Source organism: Cherax quadricarinatus, chromosome 53, assembly GCF_038502225.1.
Source record: "Cherax quadricarinatus isolate ZL_2023a chromosome 53, ASM3850222v1, whole genome shotgun sequence".
Taxonomy (NCBI): Eukaryota; Metazoa; Arthropoda; class Malacostraca; order Decapoda; family Parastacidae; genus Cherax; species Cherax quadricarinatus.
The window spans coordinates 20,706,096-20,720,378 of NC_091344.1; the positions used below are offsets into that span (position 1 = coordinate 20,706,096).

The 14,283-nt window shown below is 37.4% G+C and overlaps 1 protein-coding gene across 3 annotated transcripts in view; it reads right to left on the reverse strand.

Moving 5' to 3' along the window:
• Positions 1-14,063, reverse strand: part of LOC128692362 (alpha-(1,3)-fucosyltransferase C-like) — a 38,589-nt gene extending 24,526 nt beyond the window's left edge. Inside the window, exons 1-5 of one of the 3 annotated variants that reach the window (XR_011393471.1) lie at positions 11,736-14,063; positions 10,779-10,970; positions 8,542-8,726; positions 8,094-8,227; positions 1,829-2,279 (exon numbers count right to left, since the gene is read on the reverse strand). Coding sequence is in view for 2 of the 3 variants with exons in the window: in XM_053781502.2 (XP_053637477.2) it covers positions 5,448-5,727; positions 8,094-8,227; positions 8,542-8,726; positions 10,779-10,970; positions 11,736-12,792 (1,848 nt within the window). In the remaining variant the exon portion in view is untranslated. Of the gene's footprint in view, positions 1-1,828; positions 2,280-3,842; positions 5,728-8,093; positions 8,228-8,541; positions 8,727-10,778; positions 10,971-11,735 lie in introns of those variants that run through there. The other 2 variants (XM_053781503.2, XM_053781502.2) reach the window with 2 other exon arrangements.
• Between the last annotated feature and the right edge of the window lie 220 nt (positions 14,064-14,283).

Consider the following 14,283-nt stretch of genomic DNA (forward strand, 5'->3'; position numbering starts at 1 on the left):
CCGCTTAACAGTGTGGCAGATACAGCCGTAATTGTTAAACTAATTAAAGGTTGGTTAATTACCGGTGTTCAATGAAGCTAAGAGTCATGTTAGAGACAACGCGGAACAATAACAGTAATTCCTCAAGGTTTCTTTGCATTGTCCAGATACCTCTGGCATTTTAGTTAGTTACCTTACCTATTTCGTCCTGTGTATGTGGGTGACGTGAGGCATTGTAGAAACGTGATACATTGAGCAAGGTTACTTTGTCTTACATGTATCAAAGGAAATACTTGCTTGTCTTTAGTGTATAGAGAAGGTAAGATCACAATTTGGGAACAATTGCCTGACATTTGGTGACTTAACCCTTCCATTGTCATAAGATTTCAAGGTCATTTGGTTTTAATTCATCTGAAAATGTTTTCCATCTTCCACTAATTGAAAAGACATAACTATACTAGCTGTATTTAGATTTCCCTAACCTAAAATAGTAAAACTAATTGTACCTAATCGAAAAGAGTGTTCAAGAAGACATGGAAATCAGCGAACCACATGTCCCACCCAGTCATATCAAGGTATGTCCCAAGTATCAGATAAGTACATGTCCAAATCAATCAGAGCGACGCATGTCCCAATTAGTCAGATCAACGAATATCCCACCCAATCAGATCATGCATCATTGCATGTCCCAGCTTTACATTTAAGTTGGGCAACTTGAACGGTGGTTGAACCTCACTAAATGTGCACGTGGTGAAGCGTGCCAGACATGTCTGCGGTAACTACAGTTAAATAAAGAATAAAATGTTACATGCTGGTCTTTGACTAAGGATGATAACTGGATAGTTTATTACGATTAAAGGTTATCGACTACACATAGACCATTAAGGATGCATATTACTTGTTCATCACCAGTCCAGATACTACCATAATCTCTAAAGAAGATACCTTCCGGCATGTGCTCTCTGAGACACATAACTGTATACTCAATGAGAGATACGTCTCGGCATATATTCACTGAGATACATAACTGTATACTCACTGAGATACATACCTCTCGGTGTATATATAAAAATATACACACTGAGATACATACCTCTTGGTATATACCTCCAGCTGTGTATAACTCCGAGAGATACACACCTCGTGTATATACTCTGATGAGAAGGCAAGAGCATAAAAGAGCGAGTTAACATTGAGTTAACGTTATGGAATTCCTTCCTCATATTCATTGTAATATTTATCCATGATGCACTCGAAAACAGTCGACTAACATAGGTGTCTTCACCGCTGGGTGGCAAGGCGTAAGAAGACCCGGTCATTATGTCTCACCTTGTCATCGAACTTCAAAGTATTTTGCTGTGCGGGGAGGGTTGTGATCACTGAACGAACCACATACACCTCTTTCAGCTTCACTGCTTGAATCATTAGCAATTTTGTCTTCACGTTGCGTGCACGAATATTCGACGCCACTATTCAGTTCACGAAAGAAATGGTCATGTCTCACTAAAGGGACTACAGAGAAGCTCCCTAATGGTTATAACTATAACCATAATTTTTAAAGGGGCAGACCGGTAAGCTAGAGGAAGGCTTCGGTCAGAGGACCACAAGTTCCAGCTGTGGGTTATCATATAGCTAAGCCCCGCGTCAGGAAACACTTGTTCTGTTTCCTGACGAACCTTACCTAACCTAATCTGGACACTTTCAGGTAGTATATACATACTGCTTGCAAATTCTATATATACCGAGATATAATATATACGTATACTAAATGTTATGGCTCTAAAATACAAAACTTTAATTAAAATTCAGTGTATAAACGGTAGAGATATAGATTGTTTTCAATACTCACTGTAAGTTGCAGACTTCTTAGTTTAACTAGAATGAGGATGAAGTTGTGTTTACACTTCACAACCCTCGTTATCTATGGTACATTAATCAACACTTGCTTCTCACTGCAATTTATTAAAATACAGGTGACTTCTTGCTACTGATTACAAAAGCGCTGAATAACCCCAAAGGATGTACTGTTTCTCGATGAATATAAATTATATACACATCAATAATAACGTTATTTTCATTTTTTTTTGAGGCGACAATATGGGAAACACTAAGATAACGTTGGTGAGTGCAGCGTAGTGAGCGAGAATGGAGCGGCTCGCTGGGTGGTGGTCACCAGCCGACTGGAGAATGTTTTCATCTTCTCAACTAGGTGAGGGTTGAAGGTGGAGTGTGGCAGGTGGAGGAGGGAGAAGACGGCACGTGTACTGCACAGTGGTGGCTGTCCAAGGAGGGAACACAGTCTGCATGTAAAAGGAAGTACAGAAGATATATATAATACCAGAGGTTGATATATATATATATCGTGCTGAATAGGTAAAACTTGCGATTTTGGCCTAAATAGGAACGCTCCTCTTGCCGAACAGGGCAAGCGAAAATTTGTGTATGCAATAATTTCGCAAAAATCATTCTGAACCTAACGAAAAAAAATATTGTTCCAGTCACGGTATTGTGCCTTTTCGTTCTTTCTTAATAAAATATATCAATCTGACCTGGGAGACTTCAGTAAGGTGATGAGGATATCGTCAGTCATGAGACTATGGGTGCAGCAGCTATGGTATTTTTAGAGGTTTCATTATAAAAGTTCCTGATGTATTGTACATCAACGATTTTAACAAGCAGGAATAGATTCATTAAATTTCCTTGTTTAAGGATGAAGCTAGTAAAATACGAAGCTGAAGGGGGTGGGCCCGTCAGTTGCAGGGAAACCCAGATCAACAAATACAGAGGACTGCCACCATGCTATAACTTCGTCCCAGTAGGGTCGAATACCCTTGGGGTTAATTGTGCTCTAAAATTCCTGAAGGAATTAGGTGAAAAACTCGTCAAAGATACCAAGAACCCCAGAGCGGCTAGCTTCCTCTTTCAGAGACTCAGTGTTGCGATCCAGAGGGAAAATCCCTGCAGCATTCTGGGTACACGACCCACCACAGGGGAGCTGGATGAAGCATTTGAGATGCAGGCTCTGAGATGTTATTCATGTTGTTCTCTTTCCCATTGTATGCTTGTTAATGCATTTTGTTTGGAAAGTAAGTTCTCATAGAATATAGGGAGTGGTAGAAGAAAATATTCAAACAGCTCCGAAGAGAAATTTGATTATTCTCTTCTCTGAGGATGAGGCTCCCCAATCCAGTTCTAGAGGTGGTACCTCCCTATATTTTTTATAAATATATATATATATATATATATATATATATATATATATATATATATATATATATATATATATATATATATATATATATAGGCCAAACCGGCATGTTTGGCCTATTTAGCAATGGTATCTCGTGCCGAATAAGCAGAATAAAAATTTGTTTTTGCCATAAATCAACGGAAATCACTCTAAGCAAAACGAATCTAAAATCAGCGGAAAACTCTAAGAATATATAATATAATATATATATATATATATATATATATATATATATATATATATATATATATATATATATATATATATATCATATATATATCATATATATATCATATATATATCATATATATATCATATATATATCATATATTAAAGGAATATTAAATAAATTTAAATTGACCTACTATACATAACAGAATTTAGCTAAAAAAAATCGGTCAGTTTATAAGAGGTAAAGTGAGGTTTCTGAGTCAGTTTTGGTGCAAAAATAAGTTTTTATATCAATTAAAAAAAATCGCTATCATTCTGTCAGAGAATTTTTTGGGAAAGTTTAATTTTTAAGGGTGTTCGGCCTATTCGGCAAGTTCGGTTTATTAGGTCCGACGCAAAATAAACCACAGGAAAATTGAAAACAGATGATATTGAAGGCTTTATTTTACATTTATTTACACATCTTCAGCAACAAAACTTTATGTTTCTGATCTGTAAAATGATTTACCAGGTGACTGCATTCTGGCAAAGGTTTAAATCAGCTGAAATATACTGGCATTTGTTTTTATAATGTAGCGGTGCTGTGGTACGGTATCTGACTGGTGTTACCACACAGAAGTTCGCCTCCCAGAGAAGGTGGTGGGTTCGACAAGCTTACTTCTGCTTTGGTTTCTGACTCTTGTCTGACATTCAAGTTTGACATTCCCAGTCTGTCTCGTGAATACTTAAAGTTGCCGGTGATTCACATTAGCCTCTACTTACATCCAGCATACATCTGACTTTACCTTTTTGCTATTTCTTAACAACTTTTAGTGTTAAAAAGAAATTTAATTCGCTTCCCTGTTGCCAAACAAAATAATATTGTTTTGGGAAACTTGACACCTAAAGTGGGAGTCACTTTTACCGACGGTGTTGTAGGAATATTTGGTATGACAGGAGTAAACAATAACTGAGGACCTTTAATTTAATTGTGCTTAAAAACAGGTTTAATAAAATAACAGGTAATGCATGTTTCAGGAAGAAAGCGATAATTACAGAATACAAGATATGATGTACGCAAGAGTTCTCTGAGGAATTATGTGCTGGCCTGGCTAAATCCTAAAGTATAATAGGATGAAGGTAAGTAAGTTTATTTAGGTACATGTCCACATAAGTACAATTATCATACATAGCAAAATATGTGTAAAACATAAAAAACTCAGACTTATTTCCATTGGGCAGTTGCGTACTATTCTGAATGTTGGTGTTTTTAGAATAGCCACTGATATACTTTATTATTAGTGGCAACTACGGTAAGAGAAAGGTGGAAGGACTGGAAAATGGTGCCACTAGGCAAGAGATGTGAAAAGCGGTTTAAATTTAAAATTGGAGCATCAGAGGGTGCAGCATAAGTTTGTGGATATAGGAAGGTGGGTGCCGGAAGAAAGAGGAGAGAAAGATGAAATAATGAGGTTGAAATGGTGTCCAAAAAAATAAAATATTTAACAGATATTACAACGTTTAAATGATAATAAGGAAGAGTGACAAAGAAAGATAAGAAAAACTAAATAAAATGAAGTGTGTGACTTTATCAGTAATTCTTGTGAATATAACCAGTTTTGGAGAGAGATAAATTGAGAAAATACGGAGAGAAAATTAACTTGTCAGCCTTGAGTGACATTGGTGAAATGTTGGATAAGGTAGTAGAGGTATGATAGAGAATATTTTGAGAAGCTTGTATGGTGATATGGAGGAAGACATAATCCACACTTTCCCCGGGAAGTAAATTGATACCATATCCACTGAACCGTCAGCGCTGTATGACCCTTGTAGGTTTAGCGCTTCTTTTAAATAATAATAATAATAATAATAATAAAAATCAAGTGAACCATATTACGAACGCTTTATGAATTTTTATTATTATTATTATTATTATTATTATTATGTGCTGTGATAATTTAATGGTATTCGTGTTTCTTTTCACTTATAATATATAATTGATTAAATATAATAAATAAATAAAATCTATACAGATACACATATAAGAAAGGACCCCTCATACCTATAGCTAAACCATATTTTTTACATTGGGTAAGAAGACATTGTCCATTTTCTTTTTCAGGTCATAAAGCAGGACTCTCAGGTCCTTCCTGGGGTACTGGTGTAGAGGGTAGAGGGTGGTGCAGTTGTTGAGGGCGGCCCACCAAGTTGGTGGGTGGACGGTGAGAGTGGAGGGATGGTGATGGTGGAGCTTGTGACACAGTTCACACAGTGGAGGGTACAGTAACACTCTCCAGTATTGCCTCCACAGGTGGTAGCGACCGTACACACGTGGTGAAGCAGCCACACTAGAAGAACAGTTATTTTGAATTATTAAATCGGAGGGTTAGTAACCCAGGATAACCCAAGGTAGTCAAGGTGGTGGCATTATATTCTTCAGGAAACAAGACAAGTTTTGCTTGACGCGGGTCTTAGTCATATAGTGACCAGCCAACTGAAACTTTTGGTCTTATAACCAAGGCCTTCTGCTGGCTTACGGTTCCACTCCTTTCAAAGTTATGAAAGCCAAGCAGTGTGGACGATTTCCATTAGGTTTCTGTGGTCCTCTTCCCCAGGATTCCACCCACAGCAGTTGGCTAACATCTAGGTACCTACTTACTGCTAGGTGAGCAGAACAGGTGTAAAAAAGTTTCCACTCGCTCTAGGATCGACCCCGGTCCTTCGAGTGTGAGCTGAAGGCGCTTCCGCTAAGCCTACACAGTTTATCATAATCAAGCCCAGTTGACTGCCTGTGGTTCATTAAGGCCATACTTCACCTTCATATTAGCTAACCATATTACTGTGGTAATGAACTATTTGTATGTTAATACATTGTACCTGGTTACAATCGTAATGACAGTATTTATGCAGACATGAGTTCAGTCACACAATATTATAGTGTAGCTCGTATAAGACTGAATTAGGTTCATTACCCTATGTTTTAGCAAGATTAAGCTATCAAATTTTTGGAGCCCAGTCCCTGGACATATTTTGAGCATCTGTAATCTTTTGACTACAACCATCAGGATGAGTATCAGGTGTATTATGAAGATATTTAACTAACTTTATATAACCTCTAGAATTCTTCAATTCCCAAAATGGAAATCAATGTATAATCTGAGTGTATATATATATATATATATATATATATATATATATATATATATATATATATATATATATATATATATATATATATATATATATATATATATATATATATATATACATATATATATATATATATATATATATATATATATATATATATATATATATATATATATACTTATTGTACAGTTAATATATTAGTAGAAAAACAGGGATTAGTAGAGAAATTGGCACTAGTAGAGGAGCAAATCTTACATAACATTACCATACAAGACAAAGCTTAAGTCACTAAAAACTGTCAGTTGACTTGAAGGATCGCAGAGTGACCCGTGTACAGAGACACTGTCCTGTTTCTTGACGAACAAAACACCACTCCTTTTAAGTTGTTAAGAAAGTTGAAATAAAAGAGAAGGCGTTGACAAGTCAGTGTCAACGTTCTAGATACAACACTGGACAGATCAATGTTTCCGAATCTCTTGAGGTGGATATATGACCGTCTGTGAACTAGCTTTATAGATGATATACCATACGCAACTAAATGTTGCAGTACAAAGATATCTCGTGCTCTTGGTCTATCTGTTTCTCCCAAGTCTTCTTTTACAGCTACTTGTGCTTGTTAATAAGATACAATATACTGTATACAGAGAGAGAATATATATACATATATATATACATACATATATATATATATATATATATATATATATATATATATATATATATATATATATATATATATATATATATATATATATATATATATATATATTGGAGAGACGTTAGATGCTCTTTCTGCTCATCTCTGAGAATTGATAAATTCCCTGGTGGGCGAAACATCTCAGTAATGTGCCATAAATCGCAATTGTCTTATTAGTTACTTTTCTGTATAAAAAACTACTGATATACAGCTACTCGTATATAAGGTGAACAGAGAGAGTAAACTGAGTGAAGGATAATGTGAAGGGAGTAAACTGAATAAAGAATAATGTGAGTGAGAAGTTGAAGGTCAATAAGGACACAAGGTGAATAATATACTTAGAATAACTTGGGTGAGTATCGTGATGTTATTGAGGAGAAATTCGTTATATGAGTGATAGTGTAAATTGATTATTGTGCTAAAAAGTGAGTAAGAAATATAAGGTGAGTGAGAAACTTGTAAGGGAAGGTAAGTAAGAAGTAAACGGTGAGTGAGGAACGTGAGAGAAGATAAGTATGAAGTATAAGGTGAGTGAGGAACGTAAGAGAAGGTAAGTAAGAAGTAGAAGGTAAGTGAGGAACGTAAGAGAAGGTAAGTATGAAGTATAAGGTAAGTGAGGAACGTTAGAGAAGGTAAGTAAGAAGTATAAGGTAAGTGAGGAACGCAAGAGAAGGCAAGTATGAAGTATAAAGTGAGTGAGGAACGTTAGAGAAGGTAAGTAAGAAGTATAAGGTGAGTGAGGAACGTAAGAGAAGGTAAGTAAGAAGGGTAAACCAAGAATTATAAAGTCAAATATATAAGGACAACAAGATGAGTAAGGAGAACAACATTAGGCGGCTCATGTGAGTAAAACGAGAAAATCCTGACCTGGTGAGGAGGCGAGCCAGCTGACGTGGCTTGAGGTGCGTGGCATCGATGTAGGAGTGAGGAGGCAGGAACTGGGAGTACTGGGCGCCTCCGTACACCACCGGTACCAGTCCATGGTGTAGAGGGTACCAGACCTGTACCACAGACGGGACAGGTGAGGATGCAATAAAGTGTTAGTACACAAGTTTTGGGCACGGCATGGTTACTTATTATCACCATACTTTAGTACAATAAAAGGTTTTATACTTTTATCCACGTATTACTCTGTTGAGTTTCTTCAAACAAGGAGGCCTTTAATATTAACGAGTAATTATTCCAGTGAGAAGCAACAACAATGTACCAAGCAGATACTGACGCTTTTAAATATTAAATATCTAAGAAAAAAAGGATAAAAACTTCATCCATTTTTTTTCCAAGTTGTGGGATCGTTATGAAAGGCACAACTCACTTTTTCTGTAATATAGTCATCACACAGGTTGTTTTCGAAGGCCAGATAGAACTTGTAGTTGGGTCTGAGGACCTTCTGGTAGCAATGAGTGTCGAGGTGAGATTTGCCACAAGCTAGAGGACCACAAGCGCCGTACACATCCACCTGCAGGTACTGCTGCAGCTCCTTCACATACAGTTCTCTGCCTGCCGGCACCCAGGTGGAGGGAGAGGGCAAGACCTAGTCACTAGGCTCAATTGTTGAAAGACTACAAAACATATTAATATTATTTAATTTTTAACACATCTGCCATTTCCTATCAAGGCAGGGTGGTGCGATTAAATAAAAATTTTGTTTTTGCACTTTTCTCACCCCCCTTCCTAAACGTAAGTCCAGCTACCCGGTTTTCCTGACTTTTTTTTTTTTTTTTTACATTTCGTCTGTCTCTCACCAAGGCAAGGTGACCCGACAAGGAAGAAAGCACTTTCAGTGCATGTTGCCAGGAGCACGTTATCACAAGACGACCCTCCAGACCGCGACATTCTCACCCCCTCCTTCAGAATGCAGGCACTGTACTTCCCACCTCCAGAACTCAAGTTCGGCTAACCAGTTTCCCTGAATCCCTTCATAAATGTTACCTTGTTCACACTCAACAGCACATCATCTCATCAAAACCACTTCCTTCACTCACTTTTATTTAATACGCTCACACAAGCCAATTTTCCTGAATCTCCTCATGTTGCCTTACACTTCAAAAGCAAATCAAATCCTATAAAAAAAAACTTGCTAGATATTCAAGCCCCTTCCACTTAAAACTTCCAAATACTCTCAGCCCTTTTTGAGACATCCTCAACACCAGCTTCCATCCAACCCAGATTTATATAAAATCCTGGTCAATTTATCTTGCTTCTTCCTTTCTAAATGAACACATCCATCTGAATTACCACATCATTTAAATTTCCTCACCCGTTTTTTTTTCTTCATCATTTAAACACATTGATCTCAAGCACATTTCTACTCTCTACAGCCTCCTCGTTGCACAATGGCTCACGCCCAATCAAGTGTTGGCCGAGCCATCCATTAATAAACGTTCTCTCCACAGACCCCTCAACATCCCAACTACTTTCTTTTCCCAGTCCATTCTATAATTTACCTCGTCATTCACAGACCTTTCTGTCGACACATCCCCTCTTGTATATCCAGTATATTTACTTCCTCCATATTCCTTCCTGCCGATCCGACATTAGATCTTTCATTGTATAAACTACTACTTAAACTTTCCGCATTGTTCTGCTTTATGATCACTTCCCACTTCCTATATTTATACATCATCCTAGACTCCTTCATAAACCTCTGCAACCTTCCTTCTGACCCTCCTATAAACAGTTTGTCATCAACAAAGATCATCTTTCACCTATTCCCAACACTAGCATTGAATCCTTTATCAACCACACCTATATAAAAAAAATTAGTTATGTCACATATCCCTGTTCAAAATCCTTTTTCACTAAATATACTTCTTTTGTCTCCTACTTACCTAGCCTGAACCTCAATATTCTTACAAAAACTTTTCCATCCATTTACAACATTTGTCATATCGCTTGGTTTGGCTGGTTGGTGAGGCTTGTCAGGAAACAGAACACGTGATGTCTGACGGATCATGTGATGATCCGCCGATGGAGCTTTCGGTCATCTGACCGAGGCCTTCCGCTGGCTTACCGGTCCACCCCTTTAAAAATTATGGTCATAGTTATAATCATTTATATTCTTTTTTTTTTTTTTTTGCCACATCGCTTCCCCACCTACACTCTTGTATACCTTTCCCAAATCTATAAATGTAACATCTTACCCTTATCTAAATATTATTTACATATATGGTTCAGTGTTAACATTTGGTCCGCACACCTCGACTCTTTCTTGTTTCTGCAAATTTGCTTTCTGTCTTTTCCCTAACTTTATCGATAGTAATTCTGCCCTACGCTTTTGCCCGGTCTATTCAACAGACTTACGCCCTGTAATTCTTAAACACTCTTTTATTCAATTGTCCTGTATACAAAGGAACTATATATGATTTCTGTTAATCCTTAGGTTAAACCTTCCCTCCTTTCATACATATAATAAATATATATACAATCCATTCAAAAACTATATTCACACCTGCTATTTATCATATCAGTCTTAATGCCTTAATCCATAAAAAATGCAAAAAGAAAGATGCAATAATAGTAGAGTTGTTTAAAAACTAGGGTTTTAACTACCAGACAGTGTGTTGCAGTGGGATACCATCCAAGACACCAGCTTAGGACGAGACAGGAAGGACGACCAATTACCCACAAGCTCCTGGTTGAAATGTCCAGTAGGTAGATCTCCGTGTTGCAGAGCTGCTATATATGACTTGTATGTAACTCCTGACGTATTCAGGAGGCCGGGGCGCCCCAGGTCACGCTCACCTGTAAAAAACAATTTGTTACAGAGTTCTATTTACAGACTAAGAGCTCCTGTCGTATCTCACTTCATTCCAATATCTGGTCTTATCTAAAGTATACTACTGACCCTAAAATGCCACTCACACCAGACGGCTAATACCTAAATACATAGTTCTAGATAAGTCTAGATAAACATGGGTCCTTGTGTTTCTGAATCGAAAGCTCTATCACTCAGCAATAAGTCATTTTGATTAATAATGAATAGGGTGATGACTATCGATGGTTATTAGTATTTCAGATTCATGGTCACCTAGCAGTAAATGGGTACCCAGGCGTTCATTGGCTGTTGATAGTCTCATCCTAGATGAGAGAACTTAAGCACCCTAACTGAAATTAATCAGACTGCTTGTTTTGTTTTGCTTAAATCTTCAGGGATTAATAATTTGAAGAAAATCTTCTTATGATTATTAAAAAAATAAAAAAAAATAGATTACAGAATACAAATTGAAATTTAATAATGTATTTTATAATATTGATCCTGTACCTATAATAATGTATTTTATAATATTGATCCTGTACCTATAATAATGTATTTTATAATATTGATCCTCTACCTGTAATAATGTATTTTATAATATTGATCCTCTGCCTATAATAATGTATTTTATAATATTGATCCTCTACCTATAATAATGTATTTTATAATATTGATCCTCTACCTATAATAATGTATTTTACAATATTGATCCTCTAAATATAATAATGTATATTATAATATTGATTCTCTACCTATAATTGACTTGAGTCCTCCGTAGGGCAGGAAGATGTCGGAGGCTCTGTGGTAGGTGCTGGTCCAGTTGAAGAACCCGGCTTCAACAGACGAGTCCACTTTGCTGGTGTCACTGAAGAGTCCTGGAGATTCATGGGTGAGCCAGATGTATCGCTGGTTCGGGTGTCGAACACGCGGGACATTCGCTGGGTAAAAATCAAAGGCGTGGAAGATAAGGGCGTCGGCATCCGAGGCTTCTGAAGCATTATTGGTGAAGATACAGTTGGCAGTAGGACAGTTGTGCAGGTCCGTCCTGCTCCCCAGCAGGTCAGCCCAGCTTTCTCGGCCGAAAAAAGTTGTGTACATCAGAATTTTCTTGGGTGGTAACGATGCCAAGTCTCTCCCGAGATTTTTTTCGTGGTGGTACTTGGAGAGGTCTTTCTTACTCTTCATCTTATGTGTATCGTTCTGTCTGTGTTTGTCATTACGGCCCCTCACTTTTTCTCTTTGTTTAACCTTAGGTTTTGTATTTCTTTGCGTTTCTTCGTCCATGCTTGTGGTTGTATCTATCACTTTTGAGGTATTCGCTATGTTTGTTATACCTTCGGGCAGTGTTTTGAACTTAGCCAAAGAATGTAACCGCCTGGAGTGTGAAGCAAGAACACTCCTCATAATGCCTTTTATTAACTGATACTCCACTTTTTCGATAAAAGTTTCCTCTTTTTCTTTAATTTTCTTTACATTATGCTTTTGTGCAAGAGTTTGTGAAGTTGCACTTTTATAATAAGCTCCATTAGCATTGTATATCATCGTTGTATTAATTGTTTCTGTTACCCTTGTTTGTATACTTGTACTTACATTAGTATTAGATAGACAACTTGGACTTACATTAGTATTAGATAAAAGGAAGATGAGAATTCCAATCATTAGAAGCAGACACAACTGAGAGATCCGTCTATGTGTAGCCATATTGAAGATGGTTCTAAGGAAGATGACCTTCCTGCTGGGGACTCTTCTAGTACTCACAGTAGGCAAGGAGGATGTCCACAGGACGCATTTTTGTTCACTCTGTTGCATGTCTTCGTCTCCTCCTCCAGACCTACTGTGCCTGTGAAGTCGGAGTTTGTCTTCATCAGTTTTTCCTTTTTGATATTTTTTTTCGACTATACTGTTCTAGAAACACTGTCCTATCTTAGTTGTGATTCGGTGAATTTTCTAGCAGTGAACAGTTTGTTCGTCTTCAGAAACCATTATCTTTTTGCTGTAAAACTATCCTGGTTTCGCATGACCAAGTCAATAAATTCTTCCACTGATGGTGGTCGAGAGTGGCGTTCTTCGGGTGCCGTACGAGAGGAGAGGAAGATACTAATGCTTTCACCTGTGGCCGCACACTGACTAGGCTCCCACCAGGATTGCGAGGATGAGTGGTTCTTCCGTGTCTACCTGTGTCATTGCTCAACTGCAAACCAGCATTATCTTTCAGTGCTGCAACAGCGTTATTATAACATCTCTATCAAAAAAATTATTCTCTAGGGAACTGTTCTTTAACATGACGCTGGACTGTGAAACTTTCGGCCAGTGAGTTCCTTTCAAGGGGGTACCTTGATGCTGGTCAAGGGTTCTTGATTCAAGAAATTTCAGCTGCCTTCCCGTTCATTGGAACAAACTCGATTTCTTCCCCATGAATATAATAATGTCAGCGTGTTATTCTTATTTTTGTTCTAATCTAGAATTTAAATCACTCTTAATCATATTCCTTATTTTTAAAACCTTATCCTGTCAAATGCAAGAGTATCACCTTTCTCCCCCTCTTCCCCCAGGGCAAATACCCAGGTACCTAGTTATTGCTAGATGAGCAGGGGTTACATGTGCAAGAAGACCTTGCTTATTTTGTCTCCACCTTTCAGGATTGAGATCAAGTCCTTCGGTTGTGATCTGAAAGTGCTATGCCTTATCTACAGTGACCCAAGAAACACGGTACCTTAAAACATGGGCCTCGCCTATATCCAGGTGTTTGCCAGTGTGGTATAGAACATCACGTTGCACCAGTGACTTCCCCTACCTACACTACAGCCAATCATTACTGCTTGATGCTTGAGAGAACGTAGCCTAGTTCTCAAACTATTGTGACATGCTGATGTTCCGCCATCCATCCCACGTTGCTGCAATTTAATGACAATGAATAGTTAAATGATGGTGGGTGTCTTTTTTTCGCTATGGTGGAAAAGTTAGGCTTTCTTAAAAGTAACAGAAAAATACATCGATATATTAATATTTTTTTAAATATAATTTTAAAATGATGTATGCATATTCACAATTTATCAGGAGAGCTCTAGTCTTGTATGACAGTGTTCACAATATCCTCCCCACCTTAGAGGATGTTCCTTGATGCCAGTGAGATGCTCTTGATCCAAGGAGCTGGACCTGCCCTTCCCATGAATCGAATGTGAATGCCTCCCATTTACCTAAGCGCTGTATGACCCTAATGGATTCAGTGCTCCCCGTTAATGTAATAATAATAATAATAATAATAATAATAATAATAATAATAATAATAATAATAATAAT